Consider the following 16,023-nt stretch of genomic DNA (forward strand, 5'->3'; position numbering starts at 1 on the left):
GGAAGAGACATTGTTCCCCCCATTGCCCAGGTACTTTACTGGGCCAGACGCACTATGCACAGGCAGCTCAGGGGACCACTACTGCCTGTCTCGGTGAAGCTCAGGGCACTGCATGCAAAAGTCTGCTTGCGCGCCCTTCCTGGACTGACTGCTGACATCATCTTCACAACTTTCCCAGTTAGTTGACGGCAACCTTGGCCTTGTCCTCGTCTTCAACCTGAACATCACCTACGGGTAGGTTGCCGTGCCTCGAACTTACCGAGAAGGCCCATCAACCGCAGCGCCTCAGCGGAATTGACCTGCTGCCGTGCCATCTATCCTGCCTTCGACCCTCTTGTCCTGGTTTCTCCCTCAGCTTGGAGACATAGTTCCAGATGAATGCAGGCCCGTCTGTTTGCCCGCTCCACGGGTGACCTAAGCCCGGACGGATTTGCGCGAGCAACGACTTCGTCGCTCGTGCGATCTTTTGCCGCCGCGCCTCAACACCGATTCGACGGTGAGGGCGCCGAGCCCGAAGAGGAGGGGAGGCATGTGTCCATCTGGGCTCATCGCATCGGCGTCAATGCCCTGGCTCTGGACAAATTTGACGGTCGCTTGTGAGTTTCATCTCTTCTCGTCTTCAACGAAGCCCGCCATGATCTAACGCCAGATTTGCATGCCAGTCTGCTTTCTGGCGGTGCAGACGGTTCTATAAAACTCTGGGATCTTCATCATTCGGGAAATGTCCACTCTTCTCACGTCTTCCGCCCCGTCGCCAACGTTGCCCGCTCTATCGGTGACCAGACCAACGCCCACAAGCACGGCATCACTCACCTGGAGTTCTATCCCTTTGACTCCGAGGCCTTCCTTTCGAGCTCCTTTGACCGCTCACTCAAGCTTTGGTCCACTCAAAGGATGACTGTGTCAGCCAGCTTTGACTTAAACGCGAACATATACACTCATGCCGTCAGCCCCATCGCTGACCACCTCTTGGTTGCCTGCGCCACCCAGCATTCTTCCGTTCGCCTGATCGACCTCAAGTCAGGATCCTCGGTTCAGACTCTTGTAGCTCACGGGGGTGCTGTTCTTTCTGCAGCCTGGAGCCCTCGGCACGAGTACACCCTTGCCACCGGCCATGTGGATGGCAAGGTTCGAGTTTGGGACATACGTCGCGCCGCCGGTTTGGTTGGCCAACTAGACCAGGAAGACAGTCTCGGCGTTGTGCACCGCTTCAACCATGCAATGGCTTCTGGCCTTGATTGGGATCACATGCCGCATTTCCGCAGCTCGGCTCGTGCCCACAACGAGGGTGTCAACGGCCTCACCTGGACCGACAATGGCAGCTACATAGTTTCGGCGGGCCTTGATCGTAGAATCCGCGTCTGGGACGCCGCTACTGGCGCAAACACGCTAGCAAGTTTTGGTTCTATCATACAAAATCGGCAGCCCAAGACAGCCAGCATGTTTGTCACGCCAGCTGCACTGACGCCGGCCCGTCGAGATCTTCTTTTCTGGTCTAATGAGCAGGAGATACTAGTCATGGACCTGCACGAAGGCACATTGGTTTCGCGACTACGTGTGCCAGGACCCTCGACAGCTGCTGGAAACCAAGGCATCGGCGGGCTGAACGTCAAGAACCGCACCATGAGCATGGTATGGCGTGGCGCCGGTGGTTATGGACTTCAAAAGGGACCTGTCATGGGTGGTGGGAGCGCGTTCGGTGCAGTGTACACTGCCCACTTGGACGGTCAGATACGTGCTTGGATTCCCCAGCTGCCAGGACCCGAAGATGATGATGCAGCCCCTGACCCGTTGGATGCCGACGAAGAAGAGAAAAGCCGCAAGCGAAAGGCTCTCGATGATGCTTTCAGAAGCTTGATGGGTAAACAAGTTACATTCAGTTGACCGCGTAAGGCTTTGCCCTGCTCAATACCAATGCTTCACCCCTTCTATTTTCTCCTATTTTAAGATACTAGTGATAGCCAAGGCGGCCGGTGCCGAATTATCGATGGCACCGGTCTTGGCTGGTTACTTGAAGCTTCTTGGAGCATGCTCCTATACTACTCGACGCGTGTTAGAACCCACATATCCCCTATATTGAGAGGCAGAAGCTCGATATCACCCTCGTGGTAGCTGCAAGCTTCACCCTGCATGTCTCTTCTGACACTACACTGACGGCCGGGGTGATATGAAGCTGTTTTCGGGGTCCAAGCAGAAAGGTCACTCCGCGGAGACTCTCCGTTCAGTAGCTAAAGCGTTGCATTCATTAGTTCTGCAGTAGGGCAACCTACTATGTTAATTGGCGACCACCCTTGACGCAAAACTCGCCGTGACGTTGTGTAAAAGACTAAACCCATGACAGGGTCGATTGGACGGGCCACATGCAAATTCCGAGATGCCGGCGTCAGCTTCTTCGGCACTTTATTCTTGTCGCGGTTACCGTTGTCTCATTACTCACAATCGTTCACCAACAGGCCACTCAGATCACCGCCGCCCCCGATGTCCATGCATCGATAGCTCTCCCCTCGCTGCGGGCTTATCAACCAATACATCGCTCATGAGACGCTCTGTGCTGTTGTCGTTACATCGCTCGTCTACCACACATTTCAAGCGCAGAGCTAAAAACAGGTTGCTTCCGTGCTCATCGCCCCTTCCAGTCCGTCATTCGCCCGGCACCAAGGCTTCCCGGCTTATCCATCCCCGGACGCCCGGACGCAACGGAACCCTTCCCCGCCGTATTTTTTCTGACCTCCTGCATTAGCTCCCGCGCCGTCCCAGCACCATGGTTCCTGCGGCGCATTTTATTCATCGTGGAGGGGAGCCTCACACCAATTAGCCCTGCAATTAAGCTCCTTTTATTTTATTTTAACGATGAGTGAGTGTAATCGAGATGGGCAGGTTGAGGTATGACGAATTTGCCCAAGCGACCCAGAACAATACCATCATCGGGTCGGAGCGGGAGGAGTTTACAGGGTATCGAAGATCAGCCGCACGAAGCAAGGAGCCAGATGACTCGCAATAGTCGGCGGGCGGCACCAGTGATGTCAAAAGACAGCGACGAAACTGTCTGCACTGTCTGGATTCCTGACAGCGGGTTGTTTGTTAGCTTAAAAACTTGAAGCGAACTTTGCGCCCGCTGTTGCGAAAGGATGGGATGACACCAGGGTCTTCCGCACGCAGGCCAAGAGCCCCTCTCACGCCGGTCGACAGGCTAGTCGTCACTTCGTTCTCACTCAGCAACCATGTTCGTGGGATCGGTCTATTGCAATGCCGACGCTGCCAGCTCCCACGTCCCCATGGCGTCCGAGCCTCACCGAGTGTCCAATATGCCAGTCAGCTCGCGCACTAATCTCACCGAACGGAATCTTCAGTCCGCACAGGCCTCTCATTTCCACAAGAAGTCGGTTGTATCCATGTGATCCCTCAGACACTGCAACATTATCTGCTCTGCCCACGAAACACCCCCTTGCCAGTCGATGGCTTCCTCTAAGCACGGGGCGGCTATTGCAGGGGCGTCCCGGCGGTGGTGGTTGCCTTCGTTAAACGCCGTCAGCAGATCTTCTACTGACGGTGCCGAACATCCTTTCCCGTCTCCCACTTTCCTTCCCTTGTAGAGCGCTGGTACACATCCAGGGGTTAGGAAGGTGCTATTAAGTTATAGACCTAATGCATCCGGTACAGTGTTGGATGATCTGGTCCGTCAAGGCGGGCGGGGAGATGGAGGACGAGGCGGGATGACTGCAAGGGGGCGTCAGAGCATCAGAGGCGTGCCGCGGTAGCATTGGATCACAGCAGGGAGGCAGCGGATCCCCAACGGGGAGATCTGTGGGTTCGGTGGTTGGATATCTATTGCGAGATATTTCCGATGTACAGCGTTGGTTGCGCGGGCACCACCGCGTGTGTCTTATTTAGGGACTATTTCCGGATGCGAGTCTGAACTTTGATGAGCGATGTATGATTTGATACGCGCGGGAGGAAAGGGGGCCGGGGGCGGGTTGAATGGGGCGATTTCTCAAAACTCCTGATACGACGGACAAGGTTGAAGAATGGTGTCGGCCTGTTGCCCGACTCCCCGAACTTGACCGTGGGGTATGTCCGTGCTGGGTCGGTCTGCCGGCGGACCTGCCCCGGCCATGCGGGGCCGATATCGATATTCCTTGGACTGACCCCCCGGCTCCATGGGCCCCTAGTTGATTGCGTGGACAATCAATGGACAGTCAAATATACTCACTTATTTCACACCGATGATGATGCTTTCTTTGGTTTGTAAGTGAACTTTATTCTATTCGGAAAGAGATTTAGAGAAATACAGCGTTGAATTGAAAATAGCGATTTAATAAATACGATATACAAGCTACGTTCCTGGCGTTCCTGGCGTTCCTGACGCTTAGGCTGGGACGTGACAGGTGCGGAGGGGGTAGGCGGGGAAGACGAATGGTTTGGAATGATGAGGGCTGCGGGCGATGGTTGTTGTGGACCTCGCTCAAAGAGGCAAAAAAATACATGTTCCGAAACCGAGAATCGAACTCGGGGCTATGCCTAACCTCTCACGAAGATGAGAGGGCATCATGTTGGCCACTACACCATATCGGATGGGTCTTGTCGTTGATGGTAATCATGCAAAATTTGCTTATGACTCGGTGGGCGGAGCGGATACCGGCGGGTCTGGTGGAGATATTCATGCGGTAGCTGCTGTGCGTAGGTGGTCGGGTCTCCCGTCTGGCTGGCCGGCATGGGAAAACCGGTGGTTGGTCTTTGTTTCTTTTGGCTACAAGAGGCGGTTTGGAGTTGGCAGAGTGTTGATGAAGCTCCCTGTAAAATGCAAATTCGCAGAACCTTGGTAGAAAGTTGTGGCCGTTTCAGATGTTTACGGTCTTGATAAGTGATAGTAATAGATTGAGGCTCGGGTGGCCATGCGCCTGTATTGAAGCTGTATTTGAAGTTGTTACGAGCAATGGTGGATGCAAATTCAGAATTAAGTTTCCCATCCCTTTCATATTAAATGTTTCGTTTTAGTCATACAGCTCATTGCTCATCCGGAGTCTATTATATGCCCCTCATACACCTCACCTAAATCCTCTCTCGCCAAAGCTTGGATGACGAACAAACTCGTCTTCCCTCTTCCTAACCGGTTTCGTAATCTCGTAATCTTATCACCCAACAACTTGTTTGATTGCGCGTTCGATATCCCTAGGGTTGCTCCCTGATCCAACAAAAGGCAGTATGAAATCATATCCGTCTTGAGGGCTGGACAAGAGTTGCAGGACCTTTGTGATCTCTGAACAACACCACAAACGACGTTTCTGGTCCTTTGAAATGCCACAATACAGCGAAATTTCCAGGAAATTTGCAGCAATGACCGCCGCCGTTACCGATGCCCAAGTCGTACCCAACCTGAAGATATCCACACCACTCGACTGAGGCCTGAAGCTATGCCCACAGCTGAGAGGTTGGGGACGTGAGGGGGCGGTTCAGGATTGGGGCCTGCATTGCGACCATCGCTACCGGCTGAGTGAACGCAGATGACGTCCGGTCTGTTAGCTGGATAAGCACACAGATTGTGGACTCGGTCGTTGGAGGCAGGGGCAAAGATGATGACACCAGCCTCGGCCGCCCGACTTATACGAGTATCGATTTCCTCGTACACCCCGTCCCTTGGAAGGGCTAACGGAATGACAATCATGTGAGCGTTTATCTCTCTTCGAGCCTATTTGATAGCCTAAGCAAGACAAGCGGATTAGTCTCGATTTCTGTGACGGTATCGGAGTCTCAAATACCTCAGGTATACAGCTCAAGCCTCTGTAATCTACTTCATCGCTGTCCGCAATCTTGGCCACATGTATCTCCGCCAAAGGGGCATATTGCAGTAGAAGCTTCGTTGTGAGTGTCCCGTGCCCATGCATATGAACGAAGCCCTCAGCGCTGTAGACAAACCCCTGACAGCGCCCGAGCTGCCTGCTCTTCCATGCCCTCTTAATCAGCTTGTCGTCCGGGTCGATCCCGGTGTTAAGAATCACGATACGAATCTTTGATTTTGTGAGAGAACGGTACCTGTGAGTACCTGACTGTCAAGGAAAAAGGCCCTGGATCGCGCACTGAAGTTTGCGAGCGCCGCCAAGTACACTTGCCCATTGAGGAAATCCATCCTTGGCCTTTCACGATTGTCAGCGCAAGAGCCCAAACATCCATTCGCGGGGGAAAGCAGTGCCACTTACTCGTGTCCGTCGTCGGTCGAAACCCCATAGTGGTCAAACAACCTCAACCGACGTGGCGGGGCCCCAGCTTGACCAAACTCTGGTGCTTCTGGCACGGTACGTGTTCTTTGGTTTGGCACGCCGTGTTAGGAGTCAGAGGCAGGCTGGTCGGAAAGGCCACAGTCATTTATGACATCCATTTCATCACTAATCGGAGTTCTCGCTAAGCTGCCGGACCGACTGCATCTCGAGCGTTCTGGCGGGATCTGAAAAGATTCCGTCGAGGAGCGCTTCTGCTTTCTCGAAGCCTCCAGCTCGGCTAGGCTCTGCTTGTATGTGCGTGTATTGATGATTTCGGCGTCGAACGAGAACTCTGTGGTACTAATGACCGACTCCTTATCACCAGGGATGCTATCAACCGTGTCTCCGTAGAGAGAATCGAGGATGCTTGATCGCAAACCAGGGTAAGAAGGAATGAGATCGCGCAGATCTTGCTTTGCCGTTTTCAAGGTCAGCTGGTTTTGAGTAAGAACATCTCGCACGTTCTGGGTCGATTGGCTAATTCTATTTAGGCCCATTCTTGCTGTATCTCTTCATCTTTGCCGGGTTCCGAACGTACAGGTTCAGGGTCTGTAGTAGGAGCGCTAGGGTAGACTTCTTGCGCTCAAGCCTGGCGAGCAGCTGTTCCATTTCTCTCATCTTTCAAAGCACCAGTACCTTAGTCTTCCAGTCGTTGCGAGAGAAGAGATTCTAGTACTCCTTGTTGATGCACATGAGCGTTGTGCTGCATCCCTTCACGGCGACGCTGAACCCATCGCCCAGGTCGAGCTCTTCTATCGCGCTCGGGTTCCGCCGCACAACCCTGTTGACTTGCTTGAGGGCCACGCCCACAGCTTGCACCTCCTCCGAGACATCGTTAATGACTTGTGGAGCGTCGGCGACGTCGTCAACTAGCTCCTTGACCTTGTCCGCGTCTCTGCCAGTGAGATCCCAGTAGGTGTTCCGCGAGCGCTCGTGGGACACTTAATGGGCTGTCGCGACATTGGCGGGGCATAATAGTAAACCGGTGTGGTCCTTCAACGAGGGCTCTGTCCTGCCTGGGTTGAAGAAGTATCTTGGTTTGTGAGAAGTTTGGCGATGGCGGGCAAACGCCGAGGGATAAAACATTGTTCTTAGTAGACTGCCAATTATATGGCTTCGCTTTTTAATGAAATTGAACGTCCAGGCAATTGATTCATTGAAACTTTGTCATGGTTCGCAGCATTTTCAAAGCCAACAACATCACGAAAAGGATGCTGGTCGCACCTCAGCCAGATCTTGGTTGAGTGAGGCTAGGACAAGGCCACTATAACCAACAGTGTTTTCGTTAACCTCCCGTCACAGTTTGACTATCATCTGGAGTTTCAGCATCTCCAGAAGAACCGTGCGGGTAAACAAGGTCGCGATGCAGCTGTGCGAGTGCGTTTATACACCCGTCTCGGCGGAAACTCGCAATATCAGGCCAGCCAAACTCGCGATAGACTCTGCGTGCGTCCTAAACACGTTCATTGGTTAACCATCATGTACAGGCTTTGCTTATTACAGCTATCTGCAAGAAGAAGACTCACCTTAATTCCCCATCTCTTCCCATTGGGGATTAGTATTCTCTGGTCCATATATCCCATTCTGGCCAGCACTTTGGACCCAAGCGACCAGTCCGGTTCAACCCAGATCCCGGGATTCAGGTTTAATTCTGGGTCCTCACCCGGCACCGGAACAAGGTCAAGTGATCGTGTCCGACAAATGAAGTCCTCAAGGTAAGGAACGATAGGCATAGCTTCGTTAAGCAACCAAGGTTGGCTCTGTGGATTATCGCAAGACTTGCTGTTCGATAGGCTCTCAACAGAGAGTGTCCCTGCAGAAGATGGAGTCAGCATTCGAAAAATTGGTGCCAATTACGCTAGAATTGTGCCTCAGTACTCACCCTTTGCAGTGTCAAGCAGGAACCAAGTACCCCAAGTACCATTTGTCGAAGCAGAGATCGCCACCATGTCTCGGGGTAGGACCTGGTACTTGTAAGGTGAAAGTTTGAGCTTGAATAGTGCACGCCTCTTGAGCTTCTCGTCGGACGTTTTTTGAAAGGGATAGGCATCGCTCAGATAACGCTTGGGTCCGCTATCTTTGGACAACTCCCACTGGTTCCCATCGCATGCTAAATAGGGTAGGTTTCTTAAGAGGTCGATGACCTTCTCCGAATATCCAAGCTTACGTAGTTTCTCTGAAGGGAACTTGTGGTCAGGCCAGCCAGCTACCGGTGGGCACTCCAGAAGGGTCGGAGAGAAGTATGCCATCTGGGATAGGAGCTCATAGTATCGCTTGAAGACGTCCACGACAGCATCGCGATGGTATCCGTAGCCTGACATCGGTGGAAACTGTGGCTCGTATGTGATTGGATCGTTCCTTTCTGCGACGAGTAAAGCGAGCTCCGCCTCCAAATCTTCTGCCGTCTCATCCTCCATGTCGGAGTCTGAAGCAAGCTCATCACTCGAGTCAGCCGGTGGTGGTTCTTCGCCTTCATCATCGACACTCATTTCTGAGTCCTCGTAGTCTTCATCGTCTGTATCGTTGAACTTTTTTTCCCATTCAATTCCCTTTTTCTCAGCCTCTCGCATGAGTACGCGAAAGTCCTTCAATGTAACGAGACACTCTTCGCGGCGCCACAGCGATGAGCTTTTCTCGCAGTCATACCACCCATGTGAACGATAAATCCATTCCAAGCGTTTCCAAAGTTCATTCGCAAGATCTTCGCCAGAAGGACCCATGATATCCGGCTCATATTCATCTACAGGCGGTAGTGCGAGGCAATTGCCCCTCGTCAACTCGGCAGTAACGTCGGCGAAGAAAGCCTCGGGGTGACGACCATCCTCTTTGGGTGCTGTCCATGGCTTCTGCGACGGTTTGTAGACTTTCGGCGACAGGACACCTGTTTCGCAGTCGATGATACACCAAGGGTGGCTCACAAAGGTGGAGCCAGCGTAGCCGGAGCCGTAGCCACGGGTGAGAGCAATGGAATCTGGAGGCAGCTCCGTTGGTCCAGCCGGAGTTTGGTCAAACGGAAGACGAGAAAGCTCGCAGAGACCCTCCTCGCCACGGCAAGACCACTTGCTGAAATCGCCGCCATCTCGCAGGTAGCGAATGGCTCGGGAGCGAATGAAAACCGGCCACTGTACCGGGTCCTCGCCGCCTTTCAATGGCTTGATGTACGGAATATGCCTGAGCAAGTCAATGACCTTATCAGATCGCCGCAGGACACGAAGCGCGTCAACGTCCAGCTCAGAATTACTCCAGCCTCCTGGAGGAGGGAATTGTATGTCGGCTGGCGAAAAGTAGCATGCGCGGGCGAGAGTTTTGTAATATGTAGCTAGGCCCTGCGTGATGGCATCGCGGTCGTAGGCGGATTGCTTTTCAGCCATGATGACCAAAGACACTAAACAGGGAGGATGAAAACTAGTATTGATTTTGGTTGGTAGGAGCTAAGGAGGAGACTTCTGGGGATGGCTATTTTTTTTAATTTTTAGCTGTAGGGGTCATGTTGCACGCATCCCTTTTAGACACCGACAGGCGCCACACGAGCAGGCAGGCAACCATTGTCTTGGCTTGTTTAAGGCTGCCGGCCTATCACTTCGAATGAAGTCGCCCTGTGGCTCAATGTATAGAGTTCGCCCAAGTCAAAAACAGCTGCGCTCGAGAAGTCCAAATGTCTAACCATGCGGACCTGATGTAGTGTGTATATCGAGAAATAAGATGGGAGGCGGAAGTTGGGTGTGCTGATGAGGATGCCCACCATTCAAAGCAGCAAAGGCCCCTTGACGGATTGTCATGGATCTTGAGATGCCAGAGCTTCATGGCCTGCACATTTCGAGGCTCAAAATATTGATTAGATACAAGTCAGGCAATGCACGTCTTTGAATGCAGCAATAATAACACCGTCAAACGTTCGTCGACGTGGGGGGTCGATATTACATACCGCCCTTTATCCGCTGGTATCTCCACAGTTACCCATGCACATCCTCCCGCTGCCAGAATGAGCGTTGAGGTTCCTGACCTTGCTTTACGGTCTATAATCCACTTTCTCCCCGTCTATATGGTTGAAGATGCATTGGGTGCGATAGGTCCCGTTACATTTGGTGGCTGCAAGAATGCTACAGGCAATTGGGGCAATTAGGTGCATGTCAGGCACAAATCGAGTGACAGGCACTAATAGCTGGCTGCGCCTTGGGTCTTGGCAGATTCGTCCTAGGCGGCAATTTGCGGTCAACGTCAGGCTGACCCATCACTACACAATGAAGGACAGCTGAACCCCTCGGAGGGCTCTGCGGGCAAACCCGACTCTGACCTACGCTTGTCATCTGCTCCAAGCACAGTCAAGCCAGAAACTTAGCTCTACGCACTAACAGTCACTTCGCTCTCCTGCATCCCAAGTCCGAGGACGATGGGGTTCATCACCATGTTCAAATCAAACAGCAATGCAGCATCTGCCGATGATATCGCGAACAGGGCTGTTGCCAGCGTAGGAAGTGCGCCTGCACGCGATCATAACTCGGACTCCACTGCTCCTTTTAAAATTCGATTGCTCAAAGATGCTTCGTCACCCGGGCAGCTCGATTCTCTACTACCCGCATCGTATGTTACTGGACCCGACGACGCCGACATCGTCCCGCCAGAAGTAGATGACTTGGTATATTTAACAGCGGAACTGGGTCAAGGCCGGCTTAGCAAGCTTTCCGGTTATCTATGGGTAGCGGCCAAGCCTTTGCCACCACGCCCATTACACTACCAACGGCTCCTGGGCCGTGAGATCATCATTGCGGAACGAATGGACCTCCACCTTGTTTGCACGAACACGAAGTTTTACGTCAAGCCTATCCCGCGATTTTTACTAGAGCCATGTTTCTGGAGCAGGCACCTATCTTGTCACCATGCTCCTGTTTGTTCCCGCACTACTCAAACGCCTTGTCCTCATCGGACGCTTTGGAAGTCTGCATTAGGCTTCCTTTACTCCTACAGCGCTTTAATCTGCCACGAGAGCGATTTTTACCTCGCGAGAGAGAATCGTTTGCTGCCACAAGAGGTCGAGTGGACAGACTGGAGAGTCTTTGTTGCGCAACTCGACACCAAGCATATATATGATCGGATCGACGTGCGCTTCCTCTACGGAGAAATCCGCCGGAGCCGATTAAACAGACTCCAATATTGGTCATCTGGCTTTAGCCAAAGCAGCTACTTGCCACGCTGGTATCGATACGGAGAGTTCTTCCATGACAACTTCGCTTGGCTAGCGTCCGCAACCATATATATTGCGATTGTTTTGACGGCCATGCAAGTTGGCTTGGCTACGAAATATCTTTCTGAAAATGATGTCTTCCATTCAGTCTCATACGGTTTCACCGTTTTTTCAATTGTTGCACCTGTCGCTGCCATGAGTCTAATTTTCATAAGCTTTGGTTATACCTTTGTATCTAGGTGTATTAAGAGGGTTCGGATACGAAGGCTTGCGCTTGTTAGACAAGGCTCTAGTCAAGTCTAATAGTTAGCCTTGTAATTCTAATAGCCATCACTCCTCAACCAGAAAGCGGTCGGGGCAGTAACAAATGCTATGGGATTAATACATAATAGGGGCATGTACCGTGGCGCAGCGTATCCAGAGGAGTTCAGATCGAGACCTTGCATTTATTATATTAGTATGCTTCAAGGACAGCTTATGCTACTTGGCCTTGCAAATACGCGACTCGGCGTCGATATTTCCGGTGTGAGTGCTTATGCTGACAAAAATGCATCTAGCAATAAATCGCATAGCACAAACTTAGTCTAGGCACACCACCAAGTTTAGAACTTTTGGCCAATATCATACAAGTTAAGGACCAAAACAGAAGGGAGCATCTAGTTCCCTAGCATTCAACAAGATAAATAGGCATGGACCTCAATTCCGGTAAGACAATAATCAAGGGCTTTGTTTCATCCGTCCGAGTTGTAGAAACCCCTAGAAAGGTTCTAATGGTGTTCTCTTTGGCACCAAAGGTAGTGATAGTTGGCGAAACCCGGGAGTGTGCCCAGACTAGGTTTCTAGAAGTGTAGCTTCACTGTTCAGCCGACCAAACCCTCGTTGTCCTGCTCACTCCAGCCAGCGAGTGTCTATCAATGTTGCCCCTTTAATTCCTGAAACCTTGCGGTTTCTGAGAAGGCCGAACAGCTTCCGCACTCTGCAGGAAGCATGTCGTCATTATGTACTTTCAGCTATCTAGATATCACAGCAATATTTTTATGGACAGACACTATGAACAAATAACTCAGCAACAGTGCGTCCAAATTTGTTGTGCTCATTTGGCGAGCTTTAATGTAGGATTCTAACAAACTCGTTAGTGACATGAAAACCACACGTATAGGTCAAGGACTTAGGCCACAACTCGGACTGTTGGCCGCACGAGGCAAGGTTATCTAGAAATTTCAAGATCCGAAGCACACAACACGCTCAACATGTCATACAAACACACCTCGATTCTCGGAACACGTAATGGTTTTTTGCATCTTGCTCATAATAAGTACAGTTCCCGACATAAACTCGGACTGCTGGCACAACCATGGTAACCAGGAGTTGGTTTCGATTCATTTGAAATTAGTATACCAATCCAAAAAGCCAGACATAATCTCCCAACAGCAACGCAAATCAAAACTCTAAACCCGGCGCGACCCTTCCTATCAGACGGGCATCGCACTTGCCCCTTTACCAACTATGGACTGTATAATCGTCATAGTATGCCTTCAATCACATTGTCAGAGAACTCTAGGAGCATTGCCAGACCGATGTCTTCATCGAAGATTAGTAATTCAAAGGGTCTACAAATATGCATTCTTTAGGCTACCTAGGATAGTAGCGGATCCGAATCCGAATCCGAGGCTGACCTCAAGTCTAAGCCCGACTCCGACTCCGAGTGCTGCCGCATTCCTCTTAACTCCATCAATGATGTCCAAGTTGACGTCGGTACAAGGGAGTAGAGCACCTAAACCAAATGCCCCACAGTGTCGATTGTCATGCCATAGGAAGGCACCCAACGCTTGTTCTCGGGGAGAAGCTGGGTCTTTTTCGAGATCGGGTGGCAGTGACGGCAACCCCTAATCTTAGAGGCCATCCCTCCATCTCCATCACAGCAACAACAAAAACAAGAAAAATGCGGGCTGCTCGTACAGCCTGGCATCTTCAAGCGGATCGTTCGGTAACTTTTTTCTGCACATCATTCTTTTTAGCGGAGGAGGCTATGTTCCTTTCTTTTTGAGCGAGGGGGCTACTCGGTTGCTCAAATACGCGTACAATAATGGCACATAAGTCCTGACCTCCTCGTTACTGATTTCATCTTCCTCATCTTACTACGTTATTCAACTGTTATCTTAGGCATAATGCAGTTGCGAACTTCTCTGTTGGCGGCCGTAGGCCTGCCTTTCTGTTGCCTGGCCCTCCAGAGCACAGGAGACCGCGTCATTTCACTCGGCAAGGAGTTTTACAATGGCTCTACCCAAGTCGAGTTCACCACGAAAGCCCTCGGCGAGGCGGACTTCTTCAAACTCGACCCAGCTCCCAACTCCACAACGTTTGATTCGTAAGCCCCGTTTCCTTTACCCCGACACACTTGCTCACAGCGGCTGAGACGCATAACCAGTTGGTACTTTGATGCGATGAACCCGTCCACCAACGAGACTGTCGTGTTCAACTTTGAGCTGCATTGGCCAGTCGACGACGGCGTCAGCCTGTCCCAGACGCCGAACCACGTCACCATTTTTGGATCCTTTGCGAACGGCACGGCCTACACCTACAGGGTCGACTCTGAAAACGTGACCATCACCCAGAGGACCGACAAGAGCATGCAGGTGGAGTACTTTGGCGGCAACGAGTTTAGTTGGTCGGGATCGAGCCTGTTGGAGCCGAGGCCGGTCTACAACGTGTCCATCAACGCGCCCGAGGTTGGCATCAGAGGGAACATGATCCTCCGCGGCAATGTAAGTTGGGCCCCCTTGTATTTCTCTTTGCCCCTGGTGCTAACCGCCGGTGGTTGATAGGTTGCCGCGCCTCACTATTCATGCGGCACCGACGCTGCAGGTGTCGAACAGCGGACTGTCCCGGGAGTGGGCTGGGCAAATGCCCTCCCAGACGCCAGCGCGACCGTGTCTCTCCAAGTCGGCGATGTGGCCTTTTCGTTTGAAGGCTACGGCTACCACGACAAGACTTGGGTTGACCGTCCGTTTCAGACGGCGGTCCAGGCAGCCTTCTGGGGCCATGCTCGCGTGGGCCCTTATGCCGTCGTGTGGTGGCATTCGCGGGCCCAGGACGGAACAGACGTCAGCTCGGAATACCTCGCCAGGTGGGAGGATGGGCAGGTCATTGCCTCCCGGTGCGTCCACAGCCCGAACAACACCTTGGGCTGGGGCGAGGGCCAGATATGGCCCCTCGTCCCCGGGACTCCCGCGCCCGCTGGCATGGTTCTGCGCTGGGACCTGGGAGACGTCGGGGTGTTTTCGGCCAACATAACGAGCACCGACATCTTTGCCGATATCCCTTTCTGGCAGGCCGGTCGGGGGCCCATCACTGGCGGGTTTGAAGGCCAGGAGCAGTATTCCGGCGAGACGGGTCTGTGGTCACTCAACCAACTTCAGCCGCTGTAAATCCACATTCAAAAAGCATTCTGCGGCAACAAATAGACTGAGACTTCATAAGCACAATGCAAGCTTTCCTATTGGAAGGATTCGCCTTGCACTGTGGCTCCGTGACAGGATTCTCATAACACAAGCTAGTATCCTGTGACAGTCCGACAGACGTCGTCCTCCACGTATAGTTCGAACCCAGCGCTCATCTTTCGTAATGTTTCTCCGAGGCTTTTTCTACACATCCCTGAGCTAAATTCAATGGCATAGAAGAAGAAAAGGATGTTACGAATGCCTGTGTGGGAGGGATTGGAACCACAAGGTTTCCCTGCTGGGAGTCGCTCTAGCTTCCATGGCCCAACAGCAACTTGTTCGGTCCCAAGGGTGCGTAACGGAAGTTGACAGCAACAATCGTAAGGCGTCTACTTCGCCATTGGGAGTTATACGTACACAGAAACGGCTCTCAGTTTGCTCGATGATACCCCTATTCCCCCATTCGCTGGATTCTTCTACTAGTGATTTTCCTGTCCCATCCACCGTACTCGTCGACCGGGCCAAGGGAGTTATTTTGCGTTATGGTTTTGCCTACGAAGGAGACCCCCCGCAGCTAGCAGGTGTGAAGTTTGGTAAACATGTTTTAGGGGGACCCATTTATCGTTATTTCACAAACTGCATCAAACCCTTAGCTCAACGAGTAATCATTCTCTATTAGAAAAAGAGAGGGGTCCCCCAAACACCCTTTCCATACTCTTCCGAGCTTCATGGCACCAGCATACTAAGCTCACGTGTCTATAAGTGACCTCCCTTGGCGTGGACCGTCACGATGGCCAAGAATCACCGGCTGCCTGACGCCCGAACCCTCGGCCCTTGCTTTCCTTTCGTTCACGGGGTGTGGCCCGCTTACTGTCCTGCGGAACAGCCCTTATTATTACCCTAGTGTTGTTGTCGTATTGTTCACGAGAATAACCAGTGAACCGGCAGAGACATTGCATCTGATAAGTCCTCTCTTTCCCTCCCATCCACCGGGGGAGATGGAGCAGAGGGATTCCCTTTTTTGTTTCCCCGCCTTTCTTTCCAATATCAAATAAATTAAATTAACATAAAAGGCCACGACGGCGGAAGAAACCATGAGGGAGAATAAAACGAAAAGAAGAAGAACAAAACCCTCCCGAGAAATCTC

General features: G+C 52.0%; 3 protein-coding genes across 3 annotated transcripts; 2 read left to right on the forward strand and 1 right to left on the reverse strand.

The window, feature by feature from the left end:
* Positions 1–378: 378 nt before the first annotated feature.
* Positions 379–1,884, forward strand: EsH8_V_000213 (WD40-repeat-containing domain protein; the record flags this gene model as incomplete). The annotated part of the gene is made up of 2 exons (XM_083272729.1): positions 379–596; positions 663–1,884. 2 exons carry the CDS (start codon positions 379–381, stop codon positions 1,882–1,884), a joined length of 1,440 nt encoding a protein of 479 aa, XP_083125444.1.
* A 5,039-nt stretch (positions 1,885–6,923) lies between these two features.
* On the reverse strand, positions 6,924–9,625 carry EsH8_V_000214 (uncharacterized protein; the record flags this gene model as incomplete). Its single annotated transcript, XM_083272730.1, has 2 exons — positions 6,924–7,195; positions 8,137–9,625. The coding sequence occupies 2 exons, from the start codon at positions 9,623–9,625 to the stop codon at positions 6,924–6,926; spliced, it is 1,761 nt and encodes a 586-aa protein (XP_083125445.1).
* Positions 9,626–13,604: 3,979 nt separating this feature from the next.
* On the forward strand, positions 13,605–14,864 carry EsH8_V_000215 (uncharacterized protein; the record flags this gene model as incomplete). The annotated part of the gene is made up of 3 exons (XM_083272731.1): positions 13,605–13,804; positions 13,865–14,201; positions 14,262–14,864. 3 exons carry the CDS (start codon positions 13,605–13,607, stop codon positions 14,862–14,864), a joined length of 1,140 nt encoding a protein of 379 aa, XP_083125446.1.
* Positions 14,865–16,023: the final 1,159 nt, after the last annotated feature.

This window comes from Colletotrichum jinshuiense, chromosome 5 (genome assembly GCF_051148585.1).
Source record: "Colletotrichum jinshuiense chromosome 5, complete sequence".
NCBI lineage: Eukaryota > Fungi > Ascomycota > Sordariomycetes > Glomerellales > Glomerellaceae > Colletotrichum > Colletotrichum jinshuiense.